Genomic DNA, 27,363 nt, shown 5'->3' with positions numbered 1-27,363 from the left:
GTATATGCTTTGAGTGTTTGATTCTTTCTTTAAGCACAATTTGTATTTTTTTTAACCTTTACTTATTCAAGTTTCACTGAGAGGAAGCCTCTCTTTTGCAGGAACGCCCTGATCACATTTGCACAGTTAAACACATTTGACATCTAAACAGCTTCCCTCATCATAAGATCAATACTGTAAAACTACTGAACATAACTAATACAATGAAGAGTATTTTTCTAACTTTGACAGTTTTTCAGCCATGATAAACCCAGTGGAAATTGGTCTTGAGGCTCACAGCCTTGCTGAAGGATTTGAAATGTGGTCTGCACAACTGTGAGACACGTAGACACCAACAATTTGCTTGGACAACACATTCTCACAGAATGAGTCAAAACAGATACAGTGATGGGTTTAGTTGCCAGTGTCAAGAGTCATTCAGTTGGTCGGCGAAGCACAAAACAATTAATCTTTACATGTTTTGCATTGTCACCAAAAGTACAACCACCTCCCAACTGCAATGCCTCTGCTCCACTGTTTATACAATACTCCTGCCTTGCTGTGGTTTGTGGGTGAAATGTTTAAATGCATTGTGCAAATAACTGTTTCTATGCAACAATTTATGTATGGCACTGTACAAACTGCAGAGATATAGTTTTCTAATCCAGTCTAGTCCAAGATATGAACTGATCCCACTCTTTTTGTAGGTTTGGCAAGTGTAAAATTGCCCTTACCTGCAAAATCTGCATATAACCTGCTGAGCAATTTTAGTCTGATTTGCCATCAAAATGGTTAAAGCCCTCTAGGCTATAATTAGTGAGCTGGCAAGGTTTAAAAGTGAAGGATATCATAAACTGCACAGGATATGGTAGATACAAAGCAGATTGTCTCATAAATGGACTTTTCTCCACCTGATTTTCTGTCACTGTTTTAAATCAGCTTAACCTCCTGAGACCCAGAAGAAAAAAATGTATTTGATATTTAGATTTTTTTTTGCTAACTGTGTTACAGCAAAAAAAAAAAAAAATCTAATCAAAAATGTTATTTTCGGGTCTTGTTTGATCACAGAATGTAGTGATAATGTAATGATATTGTATACATTTTCATGTGAAAGGTTTTCAGCTCCTCTGGAGTGGTTTTAAGGCTGCCTCCAGAGATGAGCACCCCCTGTTGGTTTGTGCGTTCTGACATTTTTGCAGAAATCTGGTCGTCTATGTATTGTTTGAAGTAATCAGAGGGCCTCCAGTCTTGGTGGTTGTGGCCAGCATTGTCCTACGAAGTATTCTTCTCCACAACAGGGTTGAAACTTAATTGATAAAGAAAGGAGGTATAGTTTTATGCACTTTTAGCAAATGTATTATTAATTATATAAATAAACAGGGTCAATAGTTTGCCAAATCAAGCTTTTAACTGATTGTGTACTGTGCGTTTGTGTGTGTGTGTGAATTCAACTAAAAAGGCTCTCATTTCCCTTTCTAGACACTGTATATCAATAAACTTCAGAGCCCTAGCTTACACATTGCTTCTTTCATCCATAATGGACGGTGGGTGTCATCACTTTGTCCCTGCTCAGGCTCCTCGAAAGCTGATATGTCACCTTCCTGCTCTACTGTCTGGCCCTCCTCCACCTCATCTGCTGACAGCTCTAAGTCTGACTCCCCTTCCACAATTCTGAGTAAAATCCTTTCTACCTCACTCAGCCCTCTGCTTCCTGAAGTGTGGAAACTGGTTAAAAAGTTAGTGAGAGTTAGTAAGTCCTGCTGTCCACTACAAAGGACATTGAATAAAAGCTGTGTTTTGAAAGGGTTAAAATTACTGTACATGTCTGAAGTCTTACTAAATTGAAGTTAAGACTCTTATATTGAAGAAACTATTTGATTATTAGCAACAGATTCATCATATCTGCAAATAATTGATCACTTACCTCCCCTGTTGCCATAAAATGTGGAAACTGTGATGCCTGCCATTTTGAAAAGAAAGTCTATGTGCTCTGTTAGCCATATCCCCACAACTGTGGCATCATTAAAAAGCCCAGGATGTCCTCTTGAAAGGACAGCAGGACTCAAATAAATTGCATAAATGGTGCCTGACTTGGTGGTCTCAGACTCAGTTCCCCTACAGTCTTATTGTATGGTATGGGTTGTACGGGGGGGAAAATCCAATTTTTCAGATGTGAAGCTCATATATTGGTCAGATACACAGTATAGTATGTTTATGATCTGCAAGATAAGATTGGCTCCTATGGCAAAAGATGGTTGTGTTCTCACAAATAAAGAGTTAGATTATCTTAGGCCAGGGTGGCATGGAGGTCTGACACATGTAACATGTGACGGCAATGTCCCTGCTTCGATTCCGGCCAGGGAACCTCTGTTACATGTCATCTCCCTCTCTCTCTCTCCCCACATTTCCTGTCTGCCTGTTGATTGCCCTATCTAATAAATGCAACAAAAAGAGAGACAATTTCACGTTTAAGTGTTTTAAAAGAGTTGTAATTTAATAAATTTGTACCTAAATAATGCAACAACATATTCAACTACATTTTCTGTTTTTATGCTGGCAGCTATTGGATGGATTGCCATGAAATATTGTACAGACATTCATGGTCCCCAGAGGATGAATACTACTGACCTTGGTGATCCCCTGAATTTTTCTCTAATGCCACCATGAGGTTGACACTTTTGGTTTTTAGTAAAATGTCCTGACAACTATGAGATGGATTGCCATGAACTTTGGTACACACATTCATGTCCCTCTCAGGATCAATTGTAATGACTTTGGTGATCCTTTACCTTTTCATCGAGCATCATCAATATTTAATTTGTACGATACTTTGTCTGGTTTATGACCACATACCTGCAAAACTTAGTGCTAATTAGCAAATATTAGCATGCTAATAAGCTAAACTAAGAGGGTGACAATGGAAAACATTATACCTGCTTAACATCGGCATGTTAGAATTGTCAACGTGAGTGTGTTTGCATACTGATGTTAGCATTTAGCTCAAAGCACCACTGTGCCTATGTATAGCTCACAAAGCCGCTAGCATGGCTGTGGACTCTTAGTCTTGTTTCAACATAGTCAATGGGTATAATCTAGTCAAAACTTTTTATTTATTTATTTATTTATTTATTTTTTACTGGTAGCCCTAATTACACTGTGGAGGCAAAAAAATCTCAAGAGGTAGTTGTCATCGTCAGAGCACACTAATGAGCCCTAGTTTAAGACATCTCATATTAAACTGATTAGATTGCTACTTTTTGCTACAGTAAATGTAACCTGTGGTTTGCATCCTACAGCACTTAAAGGTCATTGTTAACTAAATCTTTGAAACCCTGTGTTTTCCTTTCACACCACAGACCTGCCCAGCTTCCTAAAGTAGTGGCATCTAGAATGAACAGGGTCACTATAGTGACCAGCTTGCTGCATCCCTTCCTCAGGCTGGTGACAGCTCATTTTCTGAGCCATGGCTTTAGCACTAAAAGAGCAGAGGGCCCTGTAATGATCAGCTTTTAGCGCTGGCACTGGGCGGCTGAATAAGCCATCAGACATCATTAGGCCCTGCTGGGGAAAACAATCTCTCCATTCCCATCGGTGCTCCCAAACAGGAGAACTCTTTGAGAGAAATACATCACAGACACTTTAGCCTGTGTTTTGTCTGTGCTAGAATGTTTTGCTCAGTTACAATGGTCGGTTTACTTAGTAACACCTGCAAACCTTTACTTAAAAATAGGAGGCAGTGACTGATCAACAGCAGGAAGACAGAGAATCATAATACTTTCAACTGAATAGAGGAGAATTCCTTCCGAAAAGGCACTAATGATCTCTCAACAGGGTGACGCAAACCTACTGCATACACAGAGAGACAGGTCCATTATTCCTACTGTGCATGTACACATTTTAAAATTTGGTTATTTTTATATTTATTTTACTTCAAAATGCCTCAGCTAGTCAACCATACTGCATTTGTTCAGTGCTCTGGATACAACCTATCTAAAATGTCACCACTAAACAAAGTGAGCCCGGCTGACAGAGATGAATAAGGCTGCTGCGGGCGCCATGTCCAGAGTCACTGGGTTAATAAAGTACAAGTACATGTCTACGGACTGCATAGGACTTGCATCTCCGCTTTCAAACAAAACATGTACACCCACTGTCTAATATATCAAATAAAAATTCAGGAAGGGTATGATGAGTACTTTTCCTTAGTTTTTCTTAGTTAATATGTAAAACGTGGTTATGTTGTTTTATATTTCCAATTTACTCTGGTACACATTGAATCAGTACATGCTTTGAGTACACAACACATTCTATTAACAAAATGTCAGCAACAGTAACCTGTAAAACATTTCATTTCAAAAGATCATTCGAGTCCCTTTTATGTAAACCAGTTTTTTTTTTCCAGCATATTAAAACTCATTGTTGATAGTGTTTGTTGTACACAGAAGAGGACACAGCCTTTTCTTTCAGCGGGGAATCGCCACACAACCTGCCTGTTCACACCTTTTCTCAGAAGCATTAGTTGAGCGCTGGGTGTTAATTTGGCCTGTCTTGACCGATCGAGGCCAGGTTAGGGAACCATTTGATGTTAACCATTTCTAAACTTTCACTAGTGCGGGATGAAAATGAGTTCTGACACATCTGTGAAACACAGAGACAAACACAATGATCATGTAGCATTCAGTGAGGCTGACACAGCTTACAATGAAGGTAAAATGATCAATTATAATATAATAATCTCAATAAGCTACACTTAACTTCCACTGCTTATTACTTATTACTTATTTTATTACATTGTATTATTATACTGTATTATCATCATCAACTGGTAAACCCACTTGGTACTTCACACTTATTTTATCTTATACTTATACCCACCTGGTTCTTAATTTATTTTCAGACCTGTTTTTATAGTGTTTTATAGTGTATTATATTTTTTGCTAGTACTTTCTCCTGTGTGCACTGACGTAAAGGCGAGCTACTGTAACAAAGAGTTTCCCTGCAGGGATCAATAAAGTATTTCTGATTCTGATTCTGATTCTGATAATATGTATTAGCAGGTAACATCTTTCTAAAAAGTAGGACATTGAGTACATTTACAGAATAATACAGTAAATCCTGAGATACAGTATGTGTAGTGTCAATCAAGATTCAAATTTGCTCTCAAAAATAATCAACTTGGTGTTAGCCAAGACAGTGAAAACATCATGGACAGATGAAATCCCTTTACTCCTTCCTAGTCTGACTGTTTTCTGCCAACTGCTCAAATATCATTCTAAGTGACGTGAATCAGAATCAGAAATACTTTTGAAACTCTTTTGTTACAACAGCTCACTATCACGTCAGTGCACACAGGAATAGAAGTACTTGCAAAAAATATAATACACACAATAAAATAAGTGAAGTACAAAGTGGGTTTACCGGTTGATGATAATAATACGGTAAAAGGTAATAGTGCATGAACTGTCAAGTTAAGTGTAGCTTTTTAAGATTATAAAGAGACGGAGGATATTGCACAGCAGTAATAGAGGTATGAATAAATATCAATATCAATAAATAGGGAATTTTAAACTGAAAAGGTTATATTGCACGGGATGTAATGATCAATGTCCAGTTTAATGACTTAGGGTCATATAGACTAACCATTAGAGGGAGGAATTAAAGTGTGTGTGGCGCTCTGTGGTGCTTTTGATGAGATGAGTTTCCCGCTGAAGGTACTCCTTTGTTTGACCAGCACGTCATGGAGTGGGTGGGAGACACTGTCCAAGATGCCATGTAGTTTGGCCAGCATCCTCCTCTCTGACACCACCGACAGAGAGTCGAGCTCTACCCCCACAATGTCACTTGCCTTACGGATCAGTTTGTTGAGTCTGTTAGCCCTCAGCCTGCTGCCCCAGTATGCAACAGCATACAGGATAGCACTGGCCACCACAGACTCATAAATCTTCAGCATTGTCCGGCAGATGTTGAAGGACCTCAGCCTCCTCAGGAAATAGAGGCAGCTCTGGCCCTTCCTGTAAACAGCTTGAGCTTAGCCCAGTCCAGTTTATTGTCCATGTGTACTCCCAGGTACTTGTAATCCTCTACAATGTCCACACTGACGCCCTGGATGGTGCCTTGGCCCTTCGTAGGTCTACAACCAGCTCCTTAGACTTTGTTGCATTGAGCTGCAGATGGTTCTGCTCACACCATGAGACCAAGTTCCCCACCACAGCCCTGAGGGTGGTGTGGTGTACTCAGTGAAGACTCCTGGCCAATGATAAGAATTTTTCCCTAACATGCCTTTGACACTTAAAGCTGCACTGATTGATTTTTGTCCACTAGGGGCCAGAAAAAACAAAACAAACAAAAAACAAAAGCTGGCAGACACATGGCCAGGCATATTATCATCTTATAAAATTGCTATGGCTAACAGTTGCCTATTAACCATCCAGTAGAAACAGAGCAACATTAGTATTCATTTGGAGTTTCTGGCCACCTGACAAATGCACTCCTGATAACTCTGTTTTGGTCTCCATTAACTCCAGAGGAAAATACCTGGCTATTTAGTTTCCTAGATATTCCACTTTCTTCACTAGCTAGTCGCTAAATTTGTCTGCCATTTGGTGCTGGGCAGGTAGTTTACAGTGGGTTTAGAGCTTGTTTGCTGAAAAGAGCTGCCTGCTGTTGCTGGAAATAGGGTTGATGAAGTGATGAGACTGAACCATACAAGAAAACGTGTGGGCCATAAAACCAAAACAATGAGCTAAAATAGGCTAAAAAGCTCTGTACAACTGCAGAAAGGATGATAATTCTCTGTGGGTTTGTCTCTACAACTGAAACCTTTCATATTACACATAGTGACTAAATGTTACTATGAAAATATTGATTAATGGAGCTAGCTTAAAGCAAATATTTACATGAAGATCTTTGCCTGTTGTCTAATTAATTAACTAAAATGCTAGGCCTATTTGTCCACCAGTCCTTGTCATACAGTGTGCTAATATATATTTGTGGTTGTGTATATTTACAAATCTAATTTTGATCATCAGAAGTCATTCCCCAGATGACATATGGTTACTATTTTTGCACTGAGAGATCAAATTATCCAAAATGAAATAATGAACCACCAGCCAAAATCATACCATATATAGTCACATCCCATAAAGTTTACAACTATTCTCTGCATTTATGTAACCACGGTGGGTTCACTTTGAAGTTGTTTTTCCTCCTATGAGGAGCACCAACAAAACCCAAGTCTTTGTTATTTTTAAACACCGACACATATGAAGTCACATTTAAGTTTGAATTACACAGTTTAGGCCCAAGCACTCCATTCCCTCCTTCAGATCAAAAGGAAAACCAATAAAATGCTTTGCTTGCAGGCATCAGCTTTGATGTTGCGACTCTGCATGCTCATTTGAGCCCAGGGGCATAAAGTCAGGAATGGACAGCACTTCTACTGACATCAAATTGTTTTCTGTTCATAATATCAACCCCAGAGATACTGATTGGCATCAGATGCTGTTTTGTAGGACTATAAATCTTCTTGTTTTTGACATTTTCTTTATTCTTCAAAACGAGTGTTTCTTTTGTTCTAGCATAACACAGTCTAGTTATTCTCCCACAAGTTGTAAACCTGGAAATGTGTCATTTTGATATGATGCTTTTTACTGCATGAAAGAATGAAAGATGCTGCTTGATGAACTGTAATCAAGTATGCCCACAGGAGCCTTTGTCTATTCAGCATCGTTAAAGGGAGCGACAGAGCAGAGTTCCCAGCGGTTGCAAGAACCATGTAATTACATTGCTTTGAAATTCGTGGAACTGTAACTCACCAGCAAGTGTTATTTTCAGGGGATCTTGCAGTCTGGGTGGATCTTTGAAAAGCTTTTCTTTCCAACTGTCTCGAACACGTACACAATGACAATAAAAAGAAAAAATGTCATCATCATGGCCTTTTTAATGTTCCACCTGTAATTGAGTCAGTAGTGTAAACTAATGTTAACTCATGTCTTTGCACCTGTGAAATAAGCACATCAATGAGCCATTATCTCCTATTCATCCTGTTCAAGAAGATAATTATATTTTAGAATTCACACATTTCATTTGATTATTGTCCAATGCCAAAACTTGCAATGGACATTAAGTACTAGCAGGAAACTTCAAACAGAACATTCACCAGGGGATAGTTGTATAAATTCAAGTGTTTTATGTCATTTGCTTCCATTATTCAGCAGTCCTCTATTTAATGAATAGTGTTTTTTGTATGTTTTTGCTTAGTGGTGTGATAGGCTATAAAAAAAACACCACTTATTTAAACTGGCTCAAACAGCAGGACATTTCACCTGCATGTAATTTACCACATGAAGTCCATCAGTTCACTAATAGTTACTGTGAGCCCAGCTTGAAAGTCGATCTTTGATTGTGGCCAGCACCTACTCCACGCTCTAAGTCAGTAAGAAGTTAAAAAAACACACATATCACAATAGTCGTATGTGCCAGAAGGGCTATGAGAGCATGTGGTAATTGTAGTGTGACTGTCTGAGAACTGAGCCACCGGTAACCAATGCAGGGTCTTGTTTCCTGCGAGAAACGAAAACGGTGTTGATAGGGTCACACGGGGAACACAGCAGCAGCAGCCTTACCTGTGCTTTCACTTTAAAACAGTTAGGTCAGATTCATATCAACACTACACAATTTTGACCAGCACTGATCTGTAGACATGTCATTTTGAAAATGTTTTCACTGTTTTATGTTACAACAGGTTTGAACCTACCAGGCTACATGTACAGTAACTGCTACTGCCGTCAAATGACGGCATTAAGTGATTACTGGGGAAGCTTCTGATTTATTTACTTTCCTATCTTACTGACATATTTAATGACCTGTGATAAGTCACCTTCTCCCTCAAAGTGTGACTAGGAATTAATACGGACCAATAATAAAACATGCACAAAGACATGTACAATTCTACAATTCTTAAACATTACAGACTCTCACCACTAAGTTGGGTTAAAAATATTTTTTATACATATTTATATTTGTAAAGCATTAAGGCACATCATTATTTTTTATTTAATTCAGTAATTGTATAGTTTTCATTAATAAATCAGTAATAGGCTGTTAAATTAATTTAAGCATTTAATTGTGGTACTTTTGGAATATTAAATGTATTCTTACGCAAGGGCAATATTTCTTTGCCTATAAACTAGAGATACAGTTATACAGCAACAAGTACAAAGCAGAATAAGTAAGATACCCACATTATGAACTGCGTTTCCTCTTAAGAGCAACACTGAAAAAAAATTGAAAACATTGACTGACTGGCTTTTAAAAAACGATGTAAAATTGTGTCTGTATCCTCAGCGTGCCATTTACAACTGCAACTTGGGTTTTAGTAGATATAGAACATTATTTGTGTAATAACGGAAACCCTAAAATATTTCCACAATGTTAGTGTAGTAAATGTTCTAGTCCACAATAAAAAATACAGCTATCATTTTTGCATGAAATCTGATTTTGCATTTATGTTGTAGAAGCAGGAGGAAAATATGACTTTTTCTTTTTTGAACAATTTGCAAAAACAATTAACTGTGGTTATCATCTCAAATATTATATCCATGCTTTATTGTTGACCTTGAAATAAACTGTTACATACATAAATACGTACAATGTATACATAAATAGATACATAAATAATTAATATTCAAACAGACACACTGTCTCAGTGAAGTCCATCGATGCTGCATGTCTGACAGGTGTAGATGATATGTACAGCTGAGGTCTACTACAGTTCATGTGGCGCTGGGAGGAAAGGAGTACAGCAGGCGGGCAGAGCCGGGTGGCTTTTGGCACTGTTAGCAGGAGGTGAAAGTTTTCCAGAAGAAGTTTTTACAGGGGGCTTTGCGGTCACGCTGTGGCAGTGATAGCCTGTTGTAGACAGCCCTCTCCTCCAGACGAGACTCCAGTGGCTCCTCAAGATCCCCAGGTGCTGCTTCCGCCGGCAGCATGTTGGTGTCCAGCGCTCCATCCAGCAATCCAGACATCAGCTTCAGGATCAGCTCCTTGCGCTCTTTGCTCAGTTCCTGACCAAAAATCAGAAAAGAAGCGAACATATTATTAAAGAGCCTAGATCATGGAAAATTTGTAAAATTAACATCATTAACATAAAATCAACTTTCCCTTTTAAGATGGTATGAATTAACAGGATGAATTGAAAACTGTATTAACATTCTATAGAAAATTCTTTAAAATGCTATTTATTTTTGTTGGTTTCACAAGCAATCTTGATTGTAAGTTCCGTCATTCTTTTTAAAATTCTAATTATTCAAACAATTTTTTCCCTCAAAAAAAATCTATCAATAATAACAGTTGATATTAAGAGAAAATTTCCCATGAACTACATATGAACAATAAAAATCTCCTCACCCTGTTCACATGGATGGGGCTCCTATCCTCCACAGGCAGCACAGCGGCTGCTCTAACGCTGAACAGAACACCCATGAGAGCTGCTAACACCACCAGGAGCTGCATGCTGTGACAGGAGTGCAGGTGACGGACCAGAGCTACAGTCACAGGAGCAGGAGGCTCACAGAGATAGGAGTGTGTGAGTGTGTGTTTGAGGGAGAGAGTCTGAGTAGCTCAAACTAGCCAGAGATCCAGAGGAGAGGAATGGAGAAAGTGCAGTGCAGTTGGTGGCAGCTGGTCACAGGATTTGGAAACCACTGATGTTTCTTCTGCTCTACCTCCCAAGTCCCTACTCTTTTATACGCCTCTCCCCCTGTCTGCCACTGACGTAGAAGGTGGTGGGTGTATGACACAGAGGAGGGTGGGGGGTATACATGAGCGTGGAAAAGGAGGGGAGATGAAGAGTCCAGGACAGAACAAATGGAACCGTTCAACGGTTAACCTTTTTGACAAATTATGAGGTGGTTGTGTTCATGTGATTCACCAGAGGGAACATCTGCAGCAGACTGCAACGTCACTGGGCTAAAATCATGTTCTGACATCAACATGTAACTAATGTATTGACAATTATAATAGACAATCTCAAACAAGACCTGATATCACCGGATGTACTCTAACCGTCCCTAACACTCGGGATGTAATGGTGACATTTCCCTGTAGTAGAAATCAAAAAATGAAAAAGAAATACAAACACAATACAATACAATACAAACGGACCACAAGCTTACTTATCATTGATTACCAATGGATTGCCAGTGTTTGGCAGAGTACGTCTGTCAACATTTGATTCCTGTCACAGTGCTTCTATGTGCCTCTCTGACACCTGCAGATTACAATTGAACCGTCTGACACTCACCATGACTTGAGGAAGTGTCTTCAGGAAATGCACATCACCAATCTAGAGCAGTAAACATAGTTGTTAAAAGTACAAGGGTGCACGATGGAGCTGATGGTTAACTGTTACATTAACATGGGCAATTTAGAATTATACATATATCTGGTAGATTAAATTGTATTGATTTATATTTGCTTTTCTGAATTAGAAACAAAAAAAGGCCTTTGGTTCAGGATAGATACTAGAGGCAGGTTTGGGGAAAAAACTGATGAGTGATTTCACCAATAGGGCCAAAATCATGCTGCTTGTCTAGAAATATGTTTGTAAAAGCTGTTTAATCCCAACTAGATTTGCAAAAAAAAAAGGTTTTATTAATTTCTGGAATATCATTCTGCATTAAACAATGACTGTGAGAGTACAATATATTCCATTTAGGTATATTACAGCCTGTAGCTGCAGTTCAATTAAATTCACACTATAGGCTGTTTGGATTCAACTAGTGAGAAATTGTTTTCAGCTACCAGTGCACATTCAAAATGAGTAAATTACCATTTTTTTCTTTGACAAGTTTTTCCTACATAATATTCTTTGGAGGTTTGCCCTGGACAGTGTTTTTATGATTTATATAACAACTGAAAATATTAATGAAGCAGAATACATTACAGTTTTTGCTCGTCTTTATTCTTCATAAAAGTGTAACAACAAATAATTTTAAGATGCATTTATCTGCTATAATATGGTGGTTGTACAAAAACATGTTGCAGCTTACATAAAGTCTCATTTATGTGTCATATTTCTAAATATTGCGGCCTTTGTATGTAGCTAAATAACATCACTAAATACAGTTCAAAAAGAAAAAGATTTCTGTGAGCAACTCCTAAACTACTGCAAAACCCAATTTTACTAGTCTATATGTGATAAACTCCTCACCTCACCAAAACTGATTGTGGAAAGCTGATTACAGCATACATTCTCGTCATAGAGGAAATTGTTTCAAGAGTTTGAGAAGCTGCCCTCAAACTCCAGGATATAGCTGAAATAGCACAATTAACAGAGTTTACTGCAGGGTGTACTGTTGTGACGTCCTTGGACGGTGCTACCGGCAGAGAACATACAGTGCTTATATTCCAGTAGGTCTTGGTTGATATGTTCAAATGAATTTGTCATGCTTGAGGTATTTTCTTCATACACTGCTGATCTGAAGAAGGCCTGGAGCCAATCCAAAGATGAGCTGACTGTTGAAACGGCTCTATTGGCAATTCAGTGTGTTTGAAGAATCTACAACAACTGGCCTCCTTAAAAGTATCTGCAGTCCAGCCTGCAAGAGACTTCAAACAGTGAAAAACGTCAGCATGCCGACTGGTATAGGTGCTCCCAGATCTTATTAATGTGCATGGAAGTCTCCATTGTTACTACATCTACTTCATGTATGGCCTCCAGCACCACCTCAAAAACTCTCAGAAAGGGATTACAAAGGAATACTGACATGTGGGTAAATCTGTCTATTTAACTGCACTGGAAACATTTAAATTTGACTTACATACAAAGTGATACATTGCCTTCAAACTTCTGTTAGCCTACTGCAGTATAGATATTAGCGTTAAAACACATAAACATCAAATAAAATATTTATGGGTACTCCTGTGGATATGGGTATGCCCATGAACACCAACAACCTTGTAGTGCAGCTAAGAGTACTGCCTTCGTAATGCACTATAAAGGTAGTATGACAGCAATGCACTGCATTGTTGCAGGTTAGTCACATTTTAATAGAAAACCAGTGAGGACTGAGGTCTTACACAACAAGAACTACAGTTGATGCAACTGAGGGCAACAGTGACACCTCACATTGCAAAACACCGACTGACCTGAACAATTGACTGGAGCCAAGGAGCTTTTCATTCAAATTCAAAGAAAACCTAAAATACAAAGTTATATTCTCTGAATATGCATTTGGTGAATTTTAACAGTATAATTTAAATGCATTCCTTATACATAACAGATTAAAGGATGCCATCTTGTGCCCAGATACTGAAACTGCACTTGGACCTCACTGGTACTACAGCACTGTTTATTCCAGCACCAACAAGATTATGTTTAGGGGTAACCATTAGCAGTAACCAGCAGCTGCAACAGCTCTTGAAACACATCACATGGTTGGAAAGTGATGCTGCAATTGATAGGTTAACTCAAAATTATGAGACAGGTTTTGGACTAGTGGATGGAGACCTTCAACAAATCATTACTGCCTAACTTTTCCACTGTCCTGTAACCAGAGTGAAACAAGGACAGAATAATTGTCCTGCAATTAAATATTGTTTTAGTACCACAAAAAGGTATCAAAATTTGAAATCAGAACAAAATGACTAAAATGTTGTCCTGTGTATAGTTGTCATTTTGTGCTTTGTGCAAATAAAGAAGCATATGCCTGAGTAAACCTGTCAATGGATGAATGCACACAGCTCTCAAATAACCATTTTATGCTACCAATTTATTACAGTTCTTACAAAAACACAAATTCATTGCTCAGGTATGACATTATTCCTCAACAAAGACTCAATGTGGAATTACAACTAATAGGTAGTAACTTAAGATGTTTGACGATGTAATGACTCAGCATACAGGCTTACCACAGTACAGACATTTCTTGCACTGCAAAGCTCCATTGCCATACTTAATTGTATTTAACACCATAACATTAAAGTCTTCCATAATCAAACTGATGGTCAAAGCTGAGCATCCATGAAATTATCAGTTATACGCATTTCATCTTCAGTTGGTGACATTTCACAAGGGACTTTTTTCTCAACTCTTGACACTTGATCTTTCATCTAGGGCACTATTTGCCTGATACACTATGATAGATACAGAACACGTTTTCTTTTTCATAAACGAACAACCAATTTCAGGCACTATAGGGTTCATGTGTAGAGGACACATTAGTATTATGAATATAGAGTCATGACAGATGGCAACTGTGTATTTTCCTATGAACACAAACTGATATTAAACATTATGAATAAAAGTACAGCAATACATTACATATACATACTCTATATGGTATGTAATATATTGCATAATGTGCAGATGCAGTGAATCCAATAAACAGTACAGTTTCAGAGTGAGGTCAGGTTTGATGGCAATGCTCTTCCCACTCAGCCCAGCCCATTAAACTGCTCTTCACAAAATGCTGATGAGACATTTACAGATTAAAAATGAAAAACCAAATACATCAGAAAAATAAATAAAACACTGAGAACGTGTAAGACTGGAAGGAAAGAAACATCGGCACAAACTAACACTCTCTCTGTATAACTCAGCATGTTCCCACCCACTGATTATTAGTTGCCCCCACCCATAAAATCTTCAGGAGGCTACTCTCTTCAGTGGTGCTGGACTGTATTGAGGAGGTGAAGAAGTCGTAGAACAGGGTTGTTTATCTGTGTTCTGAGAGCCAGGTAGAGGATGAACATGGTGGTCTGTCGTTGCTGGTCATGCTTCACTGAGTGCCTGTCAATGGTCAAGAAGATACTGAGTGAAAAGTTGCAAATATGTGTTAACAGTTTTGAATTGCACTCAAGTACTTATTGCATGCAAATAATTTATGACAAAATATTTTAACAACATTTACCTTTCTTGCGAACTCCGGGAGTACAAATGATGCTTTGTGAATTTCTGGGTTGTAATATTTAAGGTTCATATTTTCCGTTTCTTCTTTTGACAGGGCTTTCACTGGTTCTTTGAAATTTGTTTCCTAATTTAAAAAAGAAGGGGGACTTCAGTCATTGGATGGACATTACCAATCACAGAGAAACTGCTGACAAGTTACTGTGCTATGTAATGGTTTTTACAATAAGTCAGTGGCTATCTGACAACAATCAGGTGAGTGGTGGATGGCAAATGGAGAATGACTCGCACACTTACAGGATTTTTACTGCAGAGCATGAATCCAATTTGGCCACTGGGATACGTTGGGATAGTGGTGTAGGCATAGTCCACCACAGGGAATAGGGTCTTGCAGAAGGTTCGCATCTCCTTTATCAGCTCCAAATGGAGCCATTGACACTCTCCTGTGAAATTGACACAAGCGCAGAGGAAAGGGCATGTTAATTTCCTGTCTGCCTTTTTGGCAGCGTTCCATCTTGAGGTAGTTGGAAGGGAGACTATATAAATGGGAACATAACAGCTCCAGAGGAGTTAATAAAAGCCATAAGTAATAACCAGCCTTTTTTGGCAGACCATTCTCCAACTTTTCACACAAAACTGTGGTGAAATAAAAAAGTTACCCTGGGAACAAAGAATTCCACCGTTTCTCAATGCTGCCTTCATCAGTTGATAGTAAGACTCCTTGAACAAACTCTCAGCAGGTCCTGCAACAAAAAACAGAACTCAGAATAGGACTGCCTCCTATGACAGCAAAGAAAGATGTTATGACACAAAAGTGGCACTTACCGACAGGGTCTGAGGAATCGGTTATAATGATGTCGAAGGCATCCTGGTTCTGCTTCATGAATTCAAAGCCGTCTCCAACATGGAGGGTGAGCTTGGGACTGAAAAACCCTTTGGCCATCCCTGGGAGGAACTTCTTCGATGCATTAATGACATCCTACACAGCAGACAACATCAATATGAGCGATATGAGGAGGCATTACTCAGGTACAGTATTAGGAACAAACAGTAATCAGTATAACTGTCTAGAGAGAAGCCAGAATCTGAATCAGTGTTATTGCTCTTACCTCATCTATCTCACACAGAACCACCGATTCCACCAGCGGATTCTTCACCACTTCCCTCAGCACACCGCCATCGCCACCGCCAATAATCAGCACCTGTTAAAAGGGAAACATGTTGACGTTCAAGACAGGAAACATGAGTCATCCTGAGTGTAGCCATACTGCAGATCCATGAATTTCTCAACAATAAATTTCAGTGATACCTTCTTGGGGCAAGGGTGGCTGCACAGAGGAAGGTTGGCAATCATCTCTTGATAGGCGAACTCATCTCTCTCTGTGCACTGGATCACTCCATCCAGCACTAACACATTCCCATAGGTTTTACTGAGAATAACGTTACAGAACAGTATGAGAAGCACTTTTAAAAGCTTGTACGCGCTGAAGCTAAACAAACTAAGTCAGAATGTTTACATAACGTTAGCAGGATGTATATACAGTAGGTTGAACAGGACGCCGTAGCAGACGTCTAGCACATGATTGCTACCATTCTTTAAAAAAAAAAAACAATCAATAAAAGACTGCTACCAGAATGATTGTTAACCTGTCAGTGACGGTTAGCGTTAATTTACTCTCCATCAACCCTGAGTTATCCTTACTAACGTTACCACATTGGCTACCTATCTGTAGTTATTTCGCTGCCTAGCTAATGTGTTTATGAGCTAAAACTTGAGGCAAAGGGAACAACTCACAAGTATCTACCGGCTGAAGAAACTTCTTAAGATCCCACGAACTTCAGATTTCTCATTCATTTCTGATAGACGCTAATAGCTAGCGACGTTAGCCAAGTTATGTAGCTAAAAGTACTCACCTCTTGAAAACCATAACATCTTGAAATTCGGATTTCTTGTTGTAGAGGACCTCTTCCACTTGGAGGCTCATTGCTTGCCCAGGCCATAACGTGCATGTTTCTGTAAACCACCCATCTTTAATGTGTTCCATGTCAGCTGCCAACAGCCACAAGTAATACTAACGCGTTTATAAGTGTGGCAATGTGAGTAAGTTACGACAAAGATCTGACACTTGACCGTTGTCTGACAGCTAAACTTGATGCCTCATATTGTAACGAATGGCGTGCTGCTGACGTCAGTGACTTACCGTTTTGCGAGCCAATGGAGTGGCAGGAAGTACCGGTTCGAGTATAGTTTGTTTGACTACACACCACCAACACCGCCCTGCAGCAAGTGCATGGAGTGGGTGCATGGATGTAGGCTCTAGCAATGGATGTAATTAGAGCCCACGTGAAGCTAAACCACGGTGGCGTACCACTGCGCCTGCGCGGGCCAGGGAAGAAGGTAGCGGGTGGGCGAGTGAGTGGGGCTAGTGATCCTACGTTTATTTTATTTTTTAAAATTATGATTAATATTTTTATAGGTCCATCCCCTCGCATTAGAAACAAGCAATCCAACATTCTTCTAAACATTTTTACCTCAAGCCTAAAAGTGGCCGTCTATTGACTATTAAATAGCGATACATTGTACTCATCAAATGCTACATATTGTTTTTTTCAGCACAGGGGCCTACAGTACCGCTTTTAATGTATTAGTTTCAGAACTCTACTGTAGTCTACATATAATTGATAATTGAACTGTTTCTAAACATTAAAAAACGGAAATGAATTTTTCACAATTTTACTTTAGAAAATTTAAATAACACATCTCCAAAAATATGAACTCAGAAAAATGAACTTCTTCTGTCATCATTGATACAAGCACAGCTGTGTGCCTATCTCTCTCTCTCTCCTCTCCTCCGCTCCTCCTTCTCTCTTTTCAGGCATGGCTTCCCAGTGCTGGACCAGCTGCTGTTCTGGGACCTCTGCCTGTCTGTGCCTCATTCCAGATGTTTTGGTTCTGGATCTTCGTTCTCCAGGAGATTGAGCCTCTCCTGTCTCTCTCTCTCTCCCTCTGTGTGTCTTTTCCGTGTGAATGGTGTGCTTGAGTTTTGCCTCTTGTGTGTCTGTCCTCTCCAGGTTCCATGGTGGAGAGAAGGTCATGTGGCTCAGTTCCTATCAGTTTGACGACACCTGAAGTTGCTCGACGTCCCTCCAGATCCATTTCATATATGTTATTATCTATTTATAATATTGTCATCCTGATTGAGCATACATAATTTGCTGGTCTATTCTGTACACGCAACATCTATTGCATGTATGTCCGTCCTGGGAGAGGGCTCCTGTTCTTCCTGAGGTTTCTTCCATTTTCCCCTGTTAAAAGGGTTTTTATGGGGAGTTTTTCCTTATCCGAATCAAGGGTCTAAGGACAGAAGGTGTTGTAAGCTGTACAGATTGTAAAGCCCCTTGAGGCAAATTTGTGATTTGTGATATTGGGCCATATAAATAAAACTGACTTCACTTGACTTGATACAGTGATGTCATTTTGGATTTCAAGATTTTATTTAGTTTTATACAAAGAGTATGTATAGAGTGTGTTTATTCTGCAGCCTCTTTTGCAGTGCCGTGCGTAATGGCACGGCGTGCAAATCCATGATGGTCCACTGTGGTAAGTTGAGTAAATCATTGGCAAATGCCACCAGGCTGCTGCAAACTATGCAAACCTCTTCACACATTACACTAATCAGTTATAAGGTTTGCAGCATCCTGGGGGTGGACATTTGACTCATGGGGAAACAATCCCATGGTCCATGGTGTGTAACACGGACGCTTTTCCAGTTTATCTGAAGAATCTACAACAACTGGCCTCCTTAAAAGTATCTGCAGTCCAGCCTGCAAGAGACTTCAAACAGTGAAAAACGTCAGCATGCCGACTGGTATAGGTGCTCCCAGATCTTATTAATGTGCATGGAAGTCTCCATTGTTACTACATCTACTTCATGTATGGCCTCCAGCACCACCTCAAAAACTCTCAGAAAGGGATTACAAAGGAATACTGACTCAAAGATCATCTGAGGATTTTGTGTTGAGTGTTTTCTGTTAAACTGGTAAATCTGGACATGTGGGTAAAAGCTGTCTATTTAAATGCTTAATTTGACTGACATAATACTTTAAAAAAGACAAATGAAGGTCTTAATGTAAATCAGGGGATATATATCTCATTTCCTGTATTATAGTATGTGAACGCCCATGAACACCAACAACCTTATAGTGCAGCTAAGAGTACTGCCATCATAACGCACTATAAAGGTAGTATGACAGCAATGCACTGCATTGTTGCAGGTTAGTCAAATTTTAATAGAAAACCAGTGAGGACTGAGGTCTTACACAACAAGAACTACAGTTGATGCAACTGAGGGCAACAGTGACACCTCACATTGCAAAACACCGACTGACCTGAACAATTGACTGGAGCCAAGGAGCTTCAAGGGGCTTTTCATTTTAAAGAAAACCTAAATACAATATTATATATGTATATAACATATTCTCTGAATTGAAATTTAAATGCATTCCTTTATAGGTTACCTCTACAATGTGTTAAACTGGCTTGTACATAACAGATAAAAGGATGCCATCTTGTGCCTGAATATTAAAACTGCACTTGGACCTCACTGGTACTACAGCACTGTTCATTCCAGCACCTACAAGACTATGTTTAGGGGTAACCATTTGCAGTAACCAGCAGCTGCAACAGCTCTTGAAACACATCACATATTTACCTGCATTTGGTTGGAAAGTGGTGCTGCAATTGGTAAAGATTAGCTCAAAATTACAAGACAGGTTTTGGACTAGTGGGTGGAGATCTTGAACAAATGGCTTATTTCTGCCAGTAGACTTCCTGTGAGAGCTGTTGCTTCATGGAGCTGTTATGTAAAAACAAAATATAGAATGTCCCATGATTTATTGTGAGGAAGATGAAACACAACAGCACCTCTTAATGGACTGCTACAGATTACAGGAGGTCTGGACTATATTAAAAGGTTTAACATAAACTACAATTCTGTAATGTATGGATTTATAGAAGAGAAGATGCCCTCTAAACATTATGAACTATTCCAACTAATCATCAGTATTGTATGCACCATAGTGTGGAAAACCAGGTGTGCCATGGTACTAGATCAAACTGTTACTGACAGAGACATGGTTGTAAAAAGGGTACTTGCTGATTTCCACAGAAGGAGAACTTTGGATAGATCTCAGCGTCTTCCCTGGAACATACTGACATTTGATATAAAAGACTGAAACTGACATCTCTAAGCACTTTATTACTTGGCACTTTATAATAGAGTTAGTATTGCTTTTGACTGTTTAAAAAACAGACAAACCAAACACTGGGAAGCTCTTCACGATGTAAATGCCAAACCACCCACGGAGGACACTTACCCCCCCCCCAGCTCATCAGGAAATCCTGAGTGTATCCTGTATATTGACAGAGCAACTGCCTCCAGTAGTGTTCTTCTAAAACTGAGTCATTGTGCAAAACAGCAGCCGCAAGTTGGAAACATTTGCCATTATAGATGATGGCTCAGAGAGGACTATTCTCCTCTCTGCTGCTGCACAACATCTTGATCTCCATGGCAACCCTGAAAATCTAGCACTGAAAACTGTTGGACAAGACACCAGAGTTGTAACCAACCTGTTGCAGTCACGTCAGAAGTGACAGCTCTAGACTGAGAACCTGCAGCTAGGAACAGTTGTTATGATGGTTAAGACAAGCAGCTACCCAGAGCGCTTTGGCCTGTTGGTAAGGTAGGACCAGATGGAACTGTACGCACTGCTGAGATACAGGTTACGGACAAATCACACCTTGTGCGGCTCCCAGCCATTCCAGATGCACATGGAAATGAGGACAATTGATATGTTCCACTCACACTATTGTGCAGTTTGTATCATTTTCTGTTGGCACATTTGTAGGACAAATTTGGGGGCAGCTGCTGTGCTTTGTGCAAATAAAGAAGCATATGGCTGAAAAACGTGTCAATGGATGAATGCACAATCTCAAATAACCATTTCATGTCACCAGTTTATTACAGTTCTTGCAAAAACACAAATTCATCGCTCAGGTATGACACTATTCCTCAACAAAGATTCAATGTGGAATTACAACTAATGAGTAGTAACTGTTTGACGAGGTAATGACTCAGCATATAGGCTTACTACAGTACAAGCTTACTACCCAATACTGCAAGTTACAATTGCATAATGAATTCACATTTTAAAGCCATTTCTTGCATTGTAAAGCTATTCCAATGCCATACTTAATTTAATTATTAAATTTAATTTTTTAACACCATTTTCCATTTCAAATTGGTGGTCAAAGCTGAGCATCAGTTAACATTAGTATTGTGAATATAGAGTCATGACAGATGGCAACTGGCAAACTGATATTAAACATTACGAATAAAAGTACAGCAATACATTACATATACATACTCTATATGGTATGTAATATATTGCATAATGTGCAGATGCAGTGAATCCAATAAACAGTACAGTTTCAGAGTGAGGTCAGGTTTGATGGCAATGCTCTTCCCACTCAGCCCAGCCCATTAAACTGCTCTTCACAAAATGCTGATGAGACATTTACAGATTAAAAATGAAAAACCAAATACATCAGAAAAATAAATAAAACACTGAGAACGTGTAAGACTGGAAGGAAAGAAACATCGGCACAAACTAACACTCTCTCTGTATAACTCAGCATGTTCCCACCCACTGATTATTAGTTGCCCCCACCCATAAAATCTTCAGGAGGCTACTCTCTTCAGTGGTGCTGGACTGTATTGAGGAGGTGAAGAAGTCGTAGAACAGGGTTGTTTATCTGTGTTCTGAGAGCCAGGTAGAGGATGAACATGGTGGTCTGTCGTTGCTGGTCATGCTTCACTGAGTGCCTGTCAATGGTCAAGAAGATACTGAGTGAAAAGTTGCAAATATGTGTTAACAGTTTTGAATTGCACTCAAGTACTTATTACATACAAATCATTTATGTCAAAATATTTTAACATTTACCTTTCTTGCGAACTCCAGGAGTACAAATGATGCTTTGTGAATTTCTGGGTTGTAATATTTAAGGTTCATATTTTCCGTTTCTTCTTTTGACAGGGCTTTCACTGGTTCTTTGAAATTTGTTTCCTAATCCAAAAAAGAAGGGGGACTTCAGTTATTGGATGGACATTACCAATCACAGAGAAACTGCTGACAAGTTACTGTGCTATGTAATGGTTTTTACAATAAGTCAGTGGCTATCTGACAACAATCAGGTGAGTGGTGGATGGCAAATGGAGAATGACTCGCACACTTACAGGATTTTTACTGCAGAGCATGAATCCAATTTGGCCACTGGGATACGTTGGGATAGTGGTGTAGGCATAGTCCACCACAGGGAATAGGGTCTTGCAGAAGGTTCGCATCTCCTTTATCAGCTCCAAATGGAGCCATTGACACTCTCCTGTGAAATTGACACAAGCGCAGAGGAAAGGGCATGTTAATTTCCTGTCTGCCTTTTTGGCAGCGTTCCATCTTGAGGTAGTTGGAAGGGAGACTATATAAATGGGAACATAACAGCTCCAGAGGAGTTAATAAAAGCCATAAGTAATAACCAGCCTTTTTTGGCAGCCTTGAAAAGGGGATGTAAATTGTCATTTAAGTATAGAGTTATAACTTCTACTCAAGTCAGCACCTTAGTGAAATTACCCATCAGCCTTTCTCCAGTTTTTCACACAAAACTGTGGTGAAATAAAAAAAAGTTACCCTGGGAACAAAGAATTCCCCTGTTTCTCAATGCTGCCTTCATCAGTTGATAGTAAGACTCCTTGAACAAACTCTCAGCAGGTCCTGCAACAAAAAACAGAACTCAGAATAGGACTGCCTCCTATGACAGCAAAGAAAGATGTTATGACACAAAAGTGGCACTTACCGACAGGGTCTGAGGAATCGGTTATAATGATGTCGAAGGCATCCTGGTTCTGCTTCATGAATTCAAAGCCGTCTCCAACATGGAGGGTGAGCTTGGGACTGAAAAACCCTTTGGCCATCCCTGGGAGGAACTTCTTCGATGCATTAATGACATCCTACACAGCAGACAACATCAATATGAGCGATATGAGGAGGCATTACTCAGGTACAGTATTAGGAACAAACAGTAATCAGTATAACTGTCTAGAGAGAAGCCAGAATCTGAATCAGTGTTATTGCTCTTACCTCATCTATCTCACACAGAACCACCGATTCCACCAGCGGATTCTTCACCACTTCCCTCAGCACACCGCCATCGCCACCGCCAATAATCAGCACCTGTTAAAAGGGAAACATGTTGACGTTCAAGACAGGAAACATGAGTCATCCTGAGTGTAGCCATACTGCAGATCCATGAATTTCTCAACAATAAATTTCAGTGATACCTTCTTGGGGCAAGGGTGGCTGCACAGAGGAAGGTTGGCAATCATCTCTTGATAGGCAAACTCATCTCTCTCTGTGCACTGGATCACTCCATCCAGCACTAACACATTCCCATAGGTTTTACTGAGAATAACGTTACAGAACAGTATGAGAAGCACTTTTAAAAGCTTGTACGCGCTGAAGCTAAACAAACTAAGTCAGATTGTTTACATAACGTTAACAGGATGTATATACAGTAGGTTGAACAGGACGCCGTAGCAGACATCTAGCACATGATTGCTACCATTCTTTAAAAAAAAACAATAAATTAAAGATCCCTATGGTCCTATGTTCCCAGCATGTATGTCTCATTGTAAGAGACTGGTAAGTGCTATCCTCGCAGTTCAAATAGCAAAATAAGGGAGGGGGGTGGACGTTTAAAATGCAATTTGAATGGTAAAAATGCGTTAAGCCATTGTGGAGATATCAATTTCTAATGACAAGAAAACTCTTGCCCACAAATTTCAGGGCGTAGGTTTAAAGGAGCCTAACATCAGTATATAGGCTATGTAGGTGGGTGATTTCAACATACTGACCCAGGGAAACATACAGTGAACACTGGACCTAGGGACAATTGAAAAACGTTAGCAAAGTTATGCAGCTCACCTCTTGAAAACCATAACACCTTGAAATTGGGATTTCTTGTTGAAAAGGACCTCTTCCATTTGGTGACTCATCGCTTGCCCGGGCCATAGCGGGGATTTTTGGATAAACCACCCATCATTCATGTGTTCCATGTCAGCTGCCAACGGTCACAAGTAACCTAATACTAACGCGTTTGTAAGTGCGGGAATGTGAGTAAGTTATGAGAAAGAGCTGACACTTGACCGTTGATAGCTGATGCCTCATATTCTAAGCGATGGGATGCTGCTGACGTCAGTGACTTAACTTTATGTGAGCCAATGGACTGGCAGGAAGTACCGGTTCGTGTTTTGTTTGTTTTACTTGTGTTTTAAAGTAGGGCCTTCTCCAGTTTGATTAAAGGTGATTCTGGAGAAATCCAATACAATGACAAATACCATGATATAGAGCTAACAACGATACAGCAAGTAATGTAACTAACGTTAGCTAGGCTGTGGGTTAGCAAACTGTCGCCACAGTTGCTGCTGAGAAGCTAACATGCGGAGAGAGCGAGAGTCGGCACACCAGCTACTATAGCAGACATCACAACAAAAGCATATCTTGACAAACTAGAAAGTTGCTGAGTGTCTGTGGGGAAGTCATTTAATGTTACCTGACACACAAATCATGGTTGGAATGGCGGGAATAGTGTTGTGTGGCCCGGTCCGAGCCACCTTGTTTATTTAGTATTTACAGAGCCAGGGATGTGTATACCGCCATTACCATAAAGTGCTGCATATCATTTTTTTCTGAAAAAAAAAAAGATATGTGGCACTTTATGATAGTAGTACAATGTATCGCTATTTAATAGTCAAAAGACGGCCACTTTTAGGCTTGAGGTGAAAATGTTTAGAAGGATGTTGCATTTCTGGTTTCTAATTCAAGGGAGGGATCCATGAAAATAATAAAGGTGGGATGTGCGATTCTAATCCAATACACATACTTACTTATTTCCACTTTATACTTAATTTGCCTTACCTGTATTGTAGTGTATTATATTTTGATTTGCTTAGTACTTCTATTCCTGTGTGCACTGACGTGATAGTGAGCAGCTGTAACAAAAGAGTTTCCCCTCTGGGATCAATAAAGTTTTTCTGATTCTGATTTTTCAGCGCAGTACAGTACAGCCTTTAATTTATTAGTTTCTGAACTCTACAATGTGTTTCTAAACATTAAAAAGCAGAAATACATTTTTAACAATTTTACTTAAGAAGAACTGGAATAACATCCAAAAAATTAACAAATATATGTTTCTGGTCAGAAACTTCTCCTGTCATCATCAATACAGAGTCATTTTGATTATGCCTGTTCTGCTTGGTATAGTGGTTTAACAACTAAATTTAATAACTAACTGCAGGTGATGCCAAATATTATCATCCAGTACTTATGAAATGCATCCCCTCAAACTCATGTTGGCAGTGATGAATTTAAAATGGTAGGACTGCTGCCAGTACAGCTCAGAGTAGAACAGAAGCTGCATCATATGTACAAATTACTAATGGCTATGTTCCTCAGTACATGTGTTTGCAGATGACAATACTCAGCAATATTTTGATAGAATAGGGTCACAGATTCATAATGACATTTTTGCTTCAGCCATCGAATTGTCCTTGTTGTTGCCTACTTCAGTGTTTTGATATGGGTGTTTCTAATTGAATTCGTGGTGATGTCATTTTAGATTTCAGGATTTTATTACTACAAGTCTCTGTGAGTCTTAACGGTTTTCAGTTCTGGTTCTGTGCCCTTATTTTTCCAGCACTTCTTTTGATCAACTATTAAGCCACCGTTTAGCTGATAGCGGTCCCTGCACTCATTTATAGCTGTGGTGGTTGCAGTCTGGTGCAGAGCATGAGCATTATTGCCCTAATTGCTAAACACATCACTATCAAATGCACAGGGTGTCACTTCCTCCAGCAGACATGATGTTTAACATGCTGAGGTGCATAAATACAGAGGTTGAGAACCCATTTCCAGGTTAAGGCAGTTACTAGTTAGAATTTTAAACAAACCTTTATGATACAGCATACAATGATATTTCAGACAATAGTGTCCTTTCAGCTTTGTGGCAACAGTTTGGGGATGTCCCTCTTTCTGTTTCAACACGACAACTCTCCCGTGCAGAAAGCGAGGTCCATATAGAAATGGTTTTCAGAGTTTGGTGTTAAAGAAGCCGACTGGCCTGCACAGAGCCCTGACCTCAACCCCATCTAACACCTTTGAGATGAACAGGAACACACTGACTGCGAACCAGGCCTTATCATCCAACATCAGTGTCTGACTCCTCTAATGCTCTTGTGGAATGAATGGGAGCAAATCTTTGTCGACAGCCTCCCCACGAGAGTGGAGGCTGTTATAGCAGCAGTGGTGGAAGAAGTACTCATATCTTTTACTTATGTAAAAATAGCAATACCGCTGTGTAAAAATACTCTGTGACAAGTAAAAGTCTTACATTCAAGATTTCACTTAAGTAAAATTCCAAAGAAAGGTATTAACAGCAAAATGTACTTTAAGTTTTTTAATTAAAGTAAAAGTACTTGTTGAGCAGAATGGTCCCTTTCAGAGTTATTGCAAAGCATATTACTGGAATATTATTACTGATGCGCGTAAGCAGCATTTTAATGTTACAGCTGGTGGAGGTGGTGCACATTTGAGCTACTTTATATACCGCTGAATAGTTAAATCTATAGCATGGTATCATATTTTATAAATTGATTCCATTTTGTTTGTAAAACCATAATCTGTAAAGTAACTGGTAACTCCTGCTGTCAGATAAATGTAGTGAAGTAAAAAGTAGCATCAAATTGAAATACTCATGTAAAAGTACCTCAAAAATTTACTTAAGTACAGTACTTGAATAAAGTTTCAACCACTATATAGCAGCATATTATTGCGCATACTTTTGGAATATGATATTCAGCAATCACATATGGGTGTTATGTCCTACCCACATACCTTTTTAAATAACATTAGTATCATGGACTGGGTCTTGTACTGTCACACACTGAATGTGCGTCAACACTTATAGTTCTCTGTGTGACGTGATAATTCACTTTGGAAGAACATTTTCACTTTACAGCACATATCCATCATAATTCACACATCTTCAAAAGAGTCATTCATTGCCAATTACTTCAGTTTGGGAAGCAAAGATAAAAATATATTCTTTTGACACGTTCACACAAAAAACACCATACAGAGACATTTTCCCATCTTGCGATTCTGGATATGCTACTCTAAGTTTGAGTTTCCCTGCTAGCACTCCACATCTATTATCTTTATTTTAAAAGATACGTGTTACCTATTATCTTAATATCAGTGGCGATAGTTCTGAAGAAAGGTCCGATTATGATACTGTTTCAACAAAACGAAACTTTTTGGTTTGATTTAAAAAAAAAAAAAAAAAAAAAATTATGTAGGCGAGAACA

The 27,363-nt window shown here is 39.2% G+C and overlaps 3 protein-coding genes across 3 annotated transcripts; all 3 read right to left on the bottom strand.

Moving 5' to 3' along the window:
• Nucleotides 1-9,563: 9,563 nt before the first annotated feature.
• On the bottom strand, nt 9,564-10,692 carry sst7 (somatostatin family member 7). Its single transcript, XM_044211634.1, has 2 exons — nt 10,387-10,692; nt 9,564-10,043 (listed from the first exon to the last, which is right to left on the bottom strand). Exons 1-2 carry the CDS (start codon nt 10,489-10,491, stop codon nt 9,816-9,818), a joined length of 333 nt encoding a protein of 110 aa, XP_044067569.1. The 5' UTR covers nt 10,492-10,692; the 3' UTR covers nt 9,564-9,815.
• Nucleotides 10,693-13,730: 3,038 nt separating this feature from the next.
• Nucleotides 13,731-17,052, bottom strand: srm (spermidine synthase). Its single transcript, XM_044211633.1, has 8 exons — nt 16,802-17,052; nt 16,197-16,317; nt 15,997-16,089; nt 15,713-15,866; nt 15,547-15,630; nt 15,185-15,330; nt 14,892-15,014; nt 13,731-14,770 (listed from the first exon to the last, which is right to left on the bottom strand). The coding sequence occupies exons 1-8, from the start codon at nt 16,930-16,932 to the stop codon at nt 14,753-14,755; spliced, it is 870 nt and encodes a 289-aa protein (XP_044067568.1). The 5' UTR covers nt 16,933-17,052; the 3' UTR covers nt 13,731-14,752.
• A 3,831-nt stretch (nt 17,053-20,883) lies between these two features.
• Nucleotides 20,884-24,162, bottom strand: LOC122883183 (spermidine synthase-like). Its single transcript, XM_044211527.1, has 8 exons — nt 23,924-24,162; nt 23,281-23,401; nt 23,081-23,173; nt 22,797-22,950; nt 22,631-22,714; nt 22,183-22,328; nt 21,890-22,012; nt 20,884-21,771 (listed from the first exon to the last, which is right to left on the bottom strand). The coding sequence occupies exons 1-8, from the start codon at nt 24,052-24,054 to the stop codon at nt 21,754-21,756; spliced, it is 870 nt and encodes a 289-aa protein (XP_044067462.1). The 5' UTR covers nt 24,055-24,162; the 3' UTR covers nt 20,884-21,753.
• Between the last annotated feature and the right edge of the window lie 3,201 nt (nt 24,163-27,363).

Source organism: Siniperca chuatsi, linkage group LG10 (assembly GCF_020085105.1).
Source record: "Siniperca chuatsi isolate FFG_IHB_CAS linkage group LG10, ASM2008510v1, whole genome shotgun sequence".
NCBI lineage: Eukaryota > Metazoa > Chordata > Actinopteri > Centrarchiformes > Sinipercidae > Siniperca > Siniperca chuatsi.
This window is presented reverse-complemented; position numbering and strand designations above follow the sequence as displayed.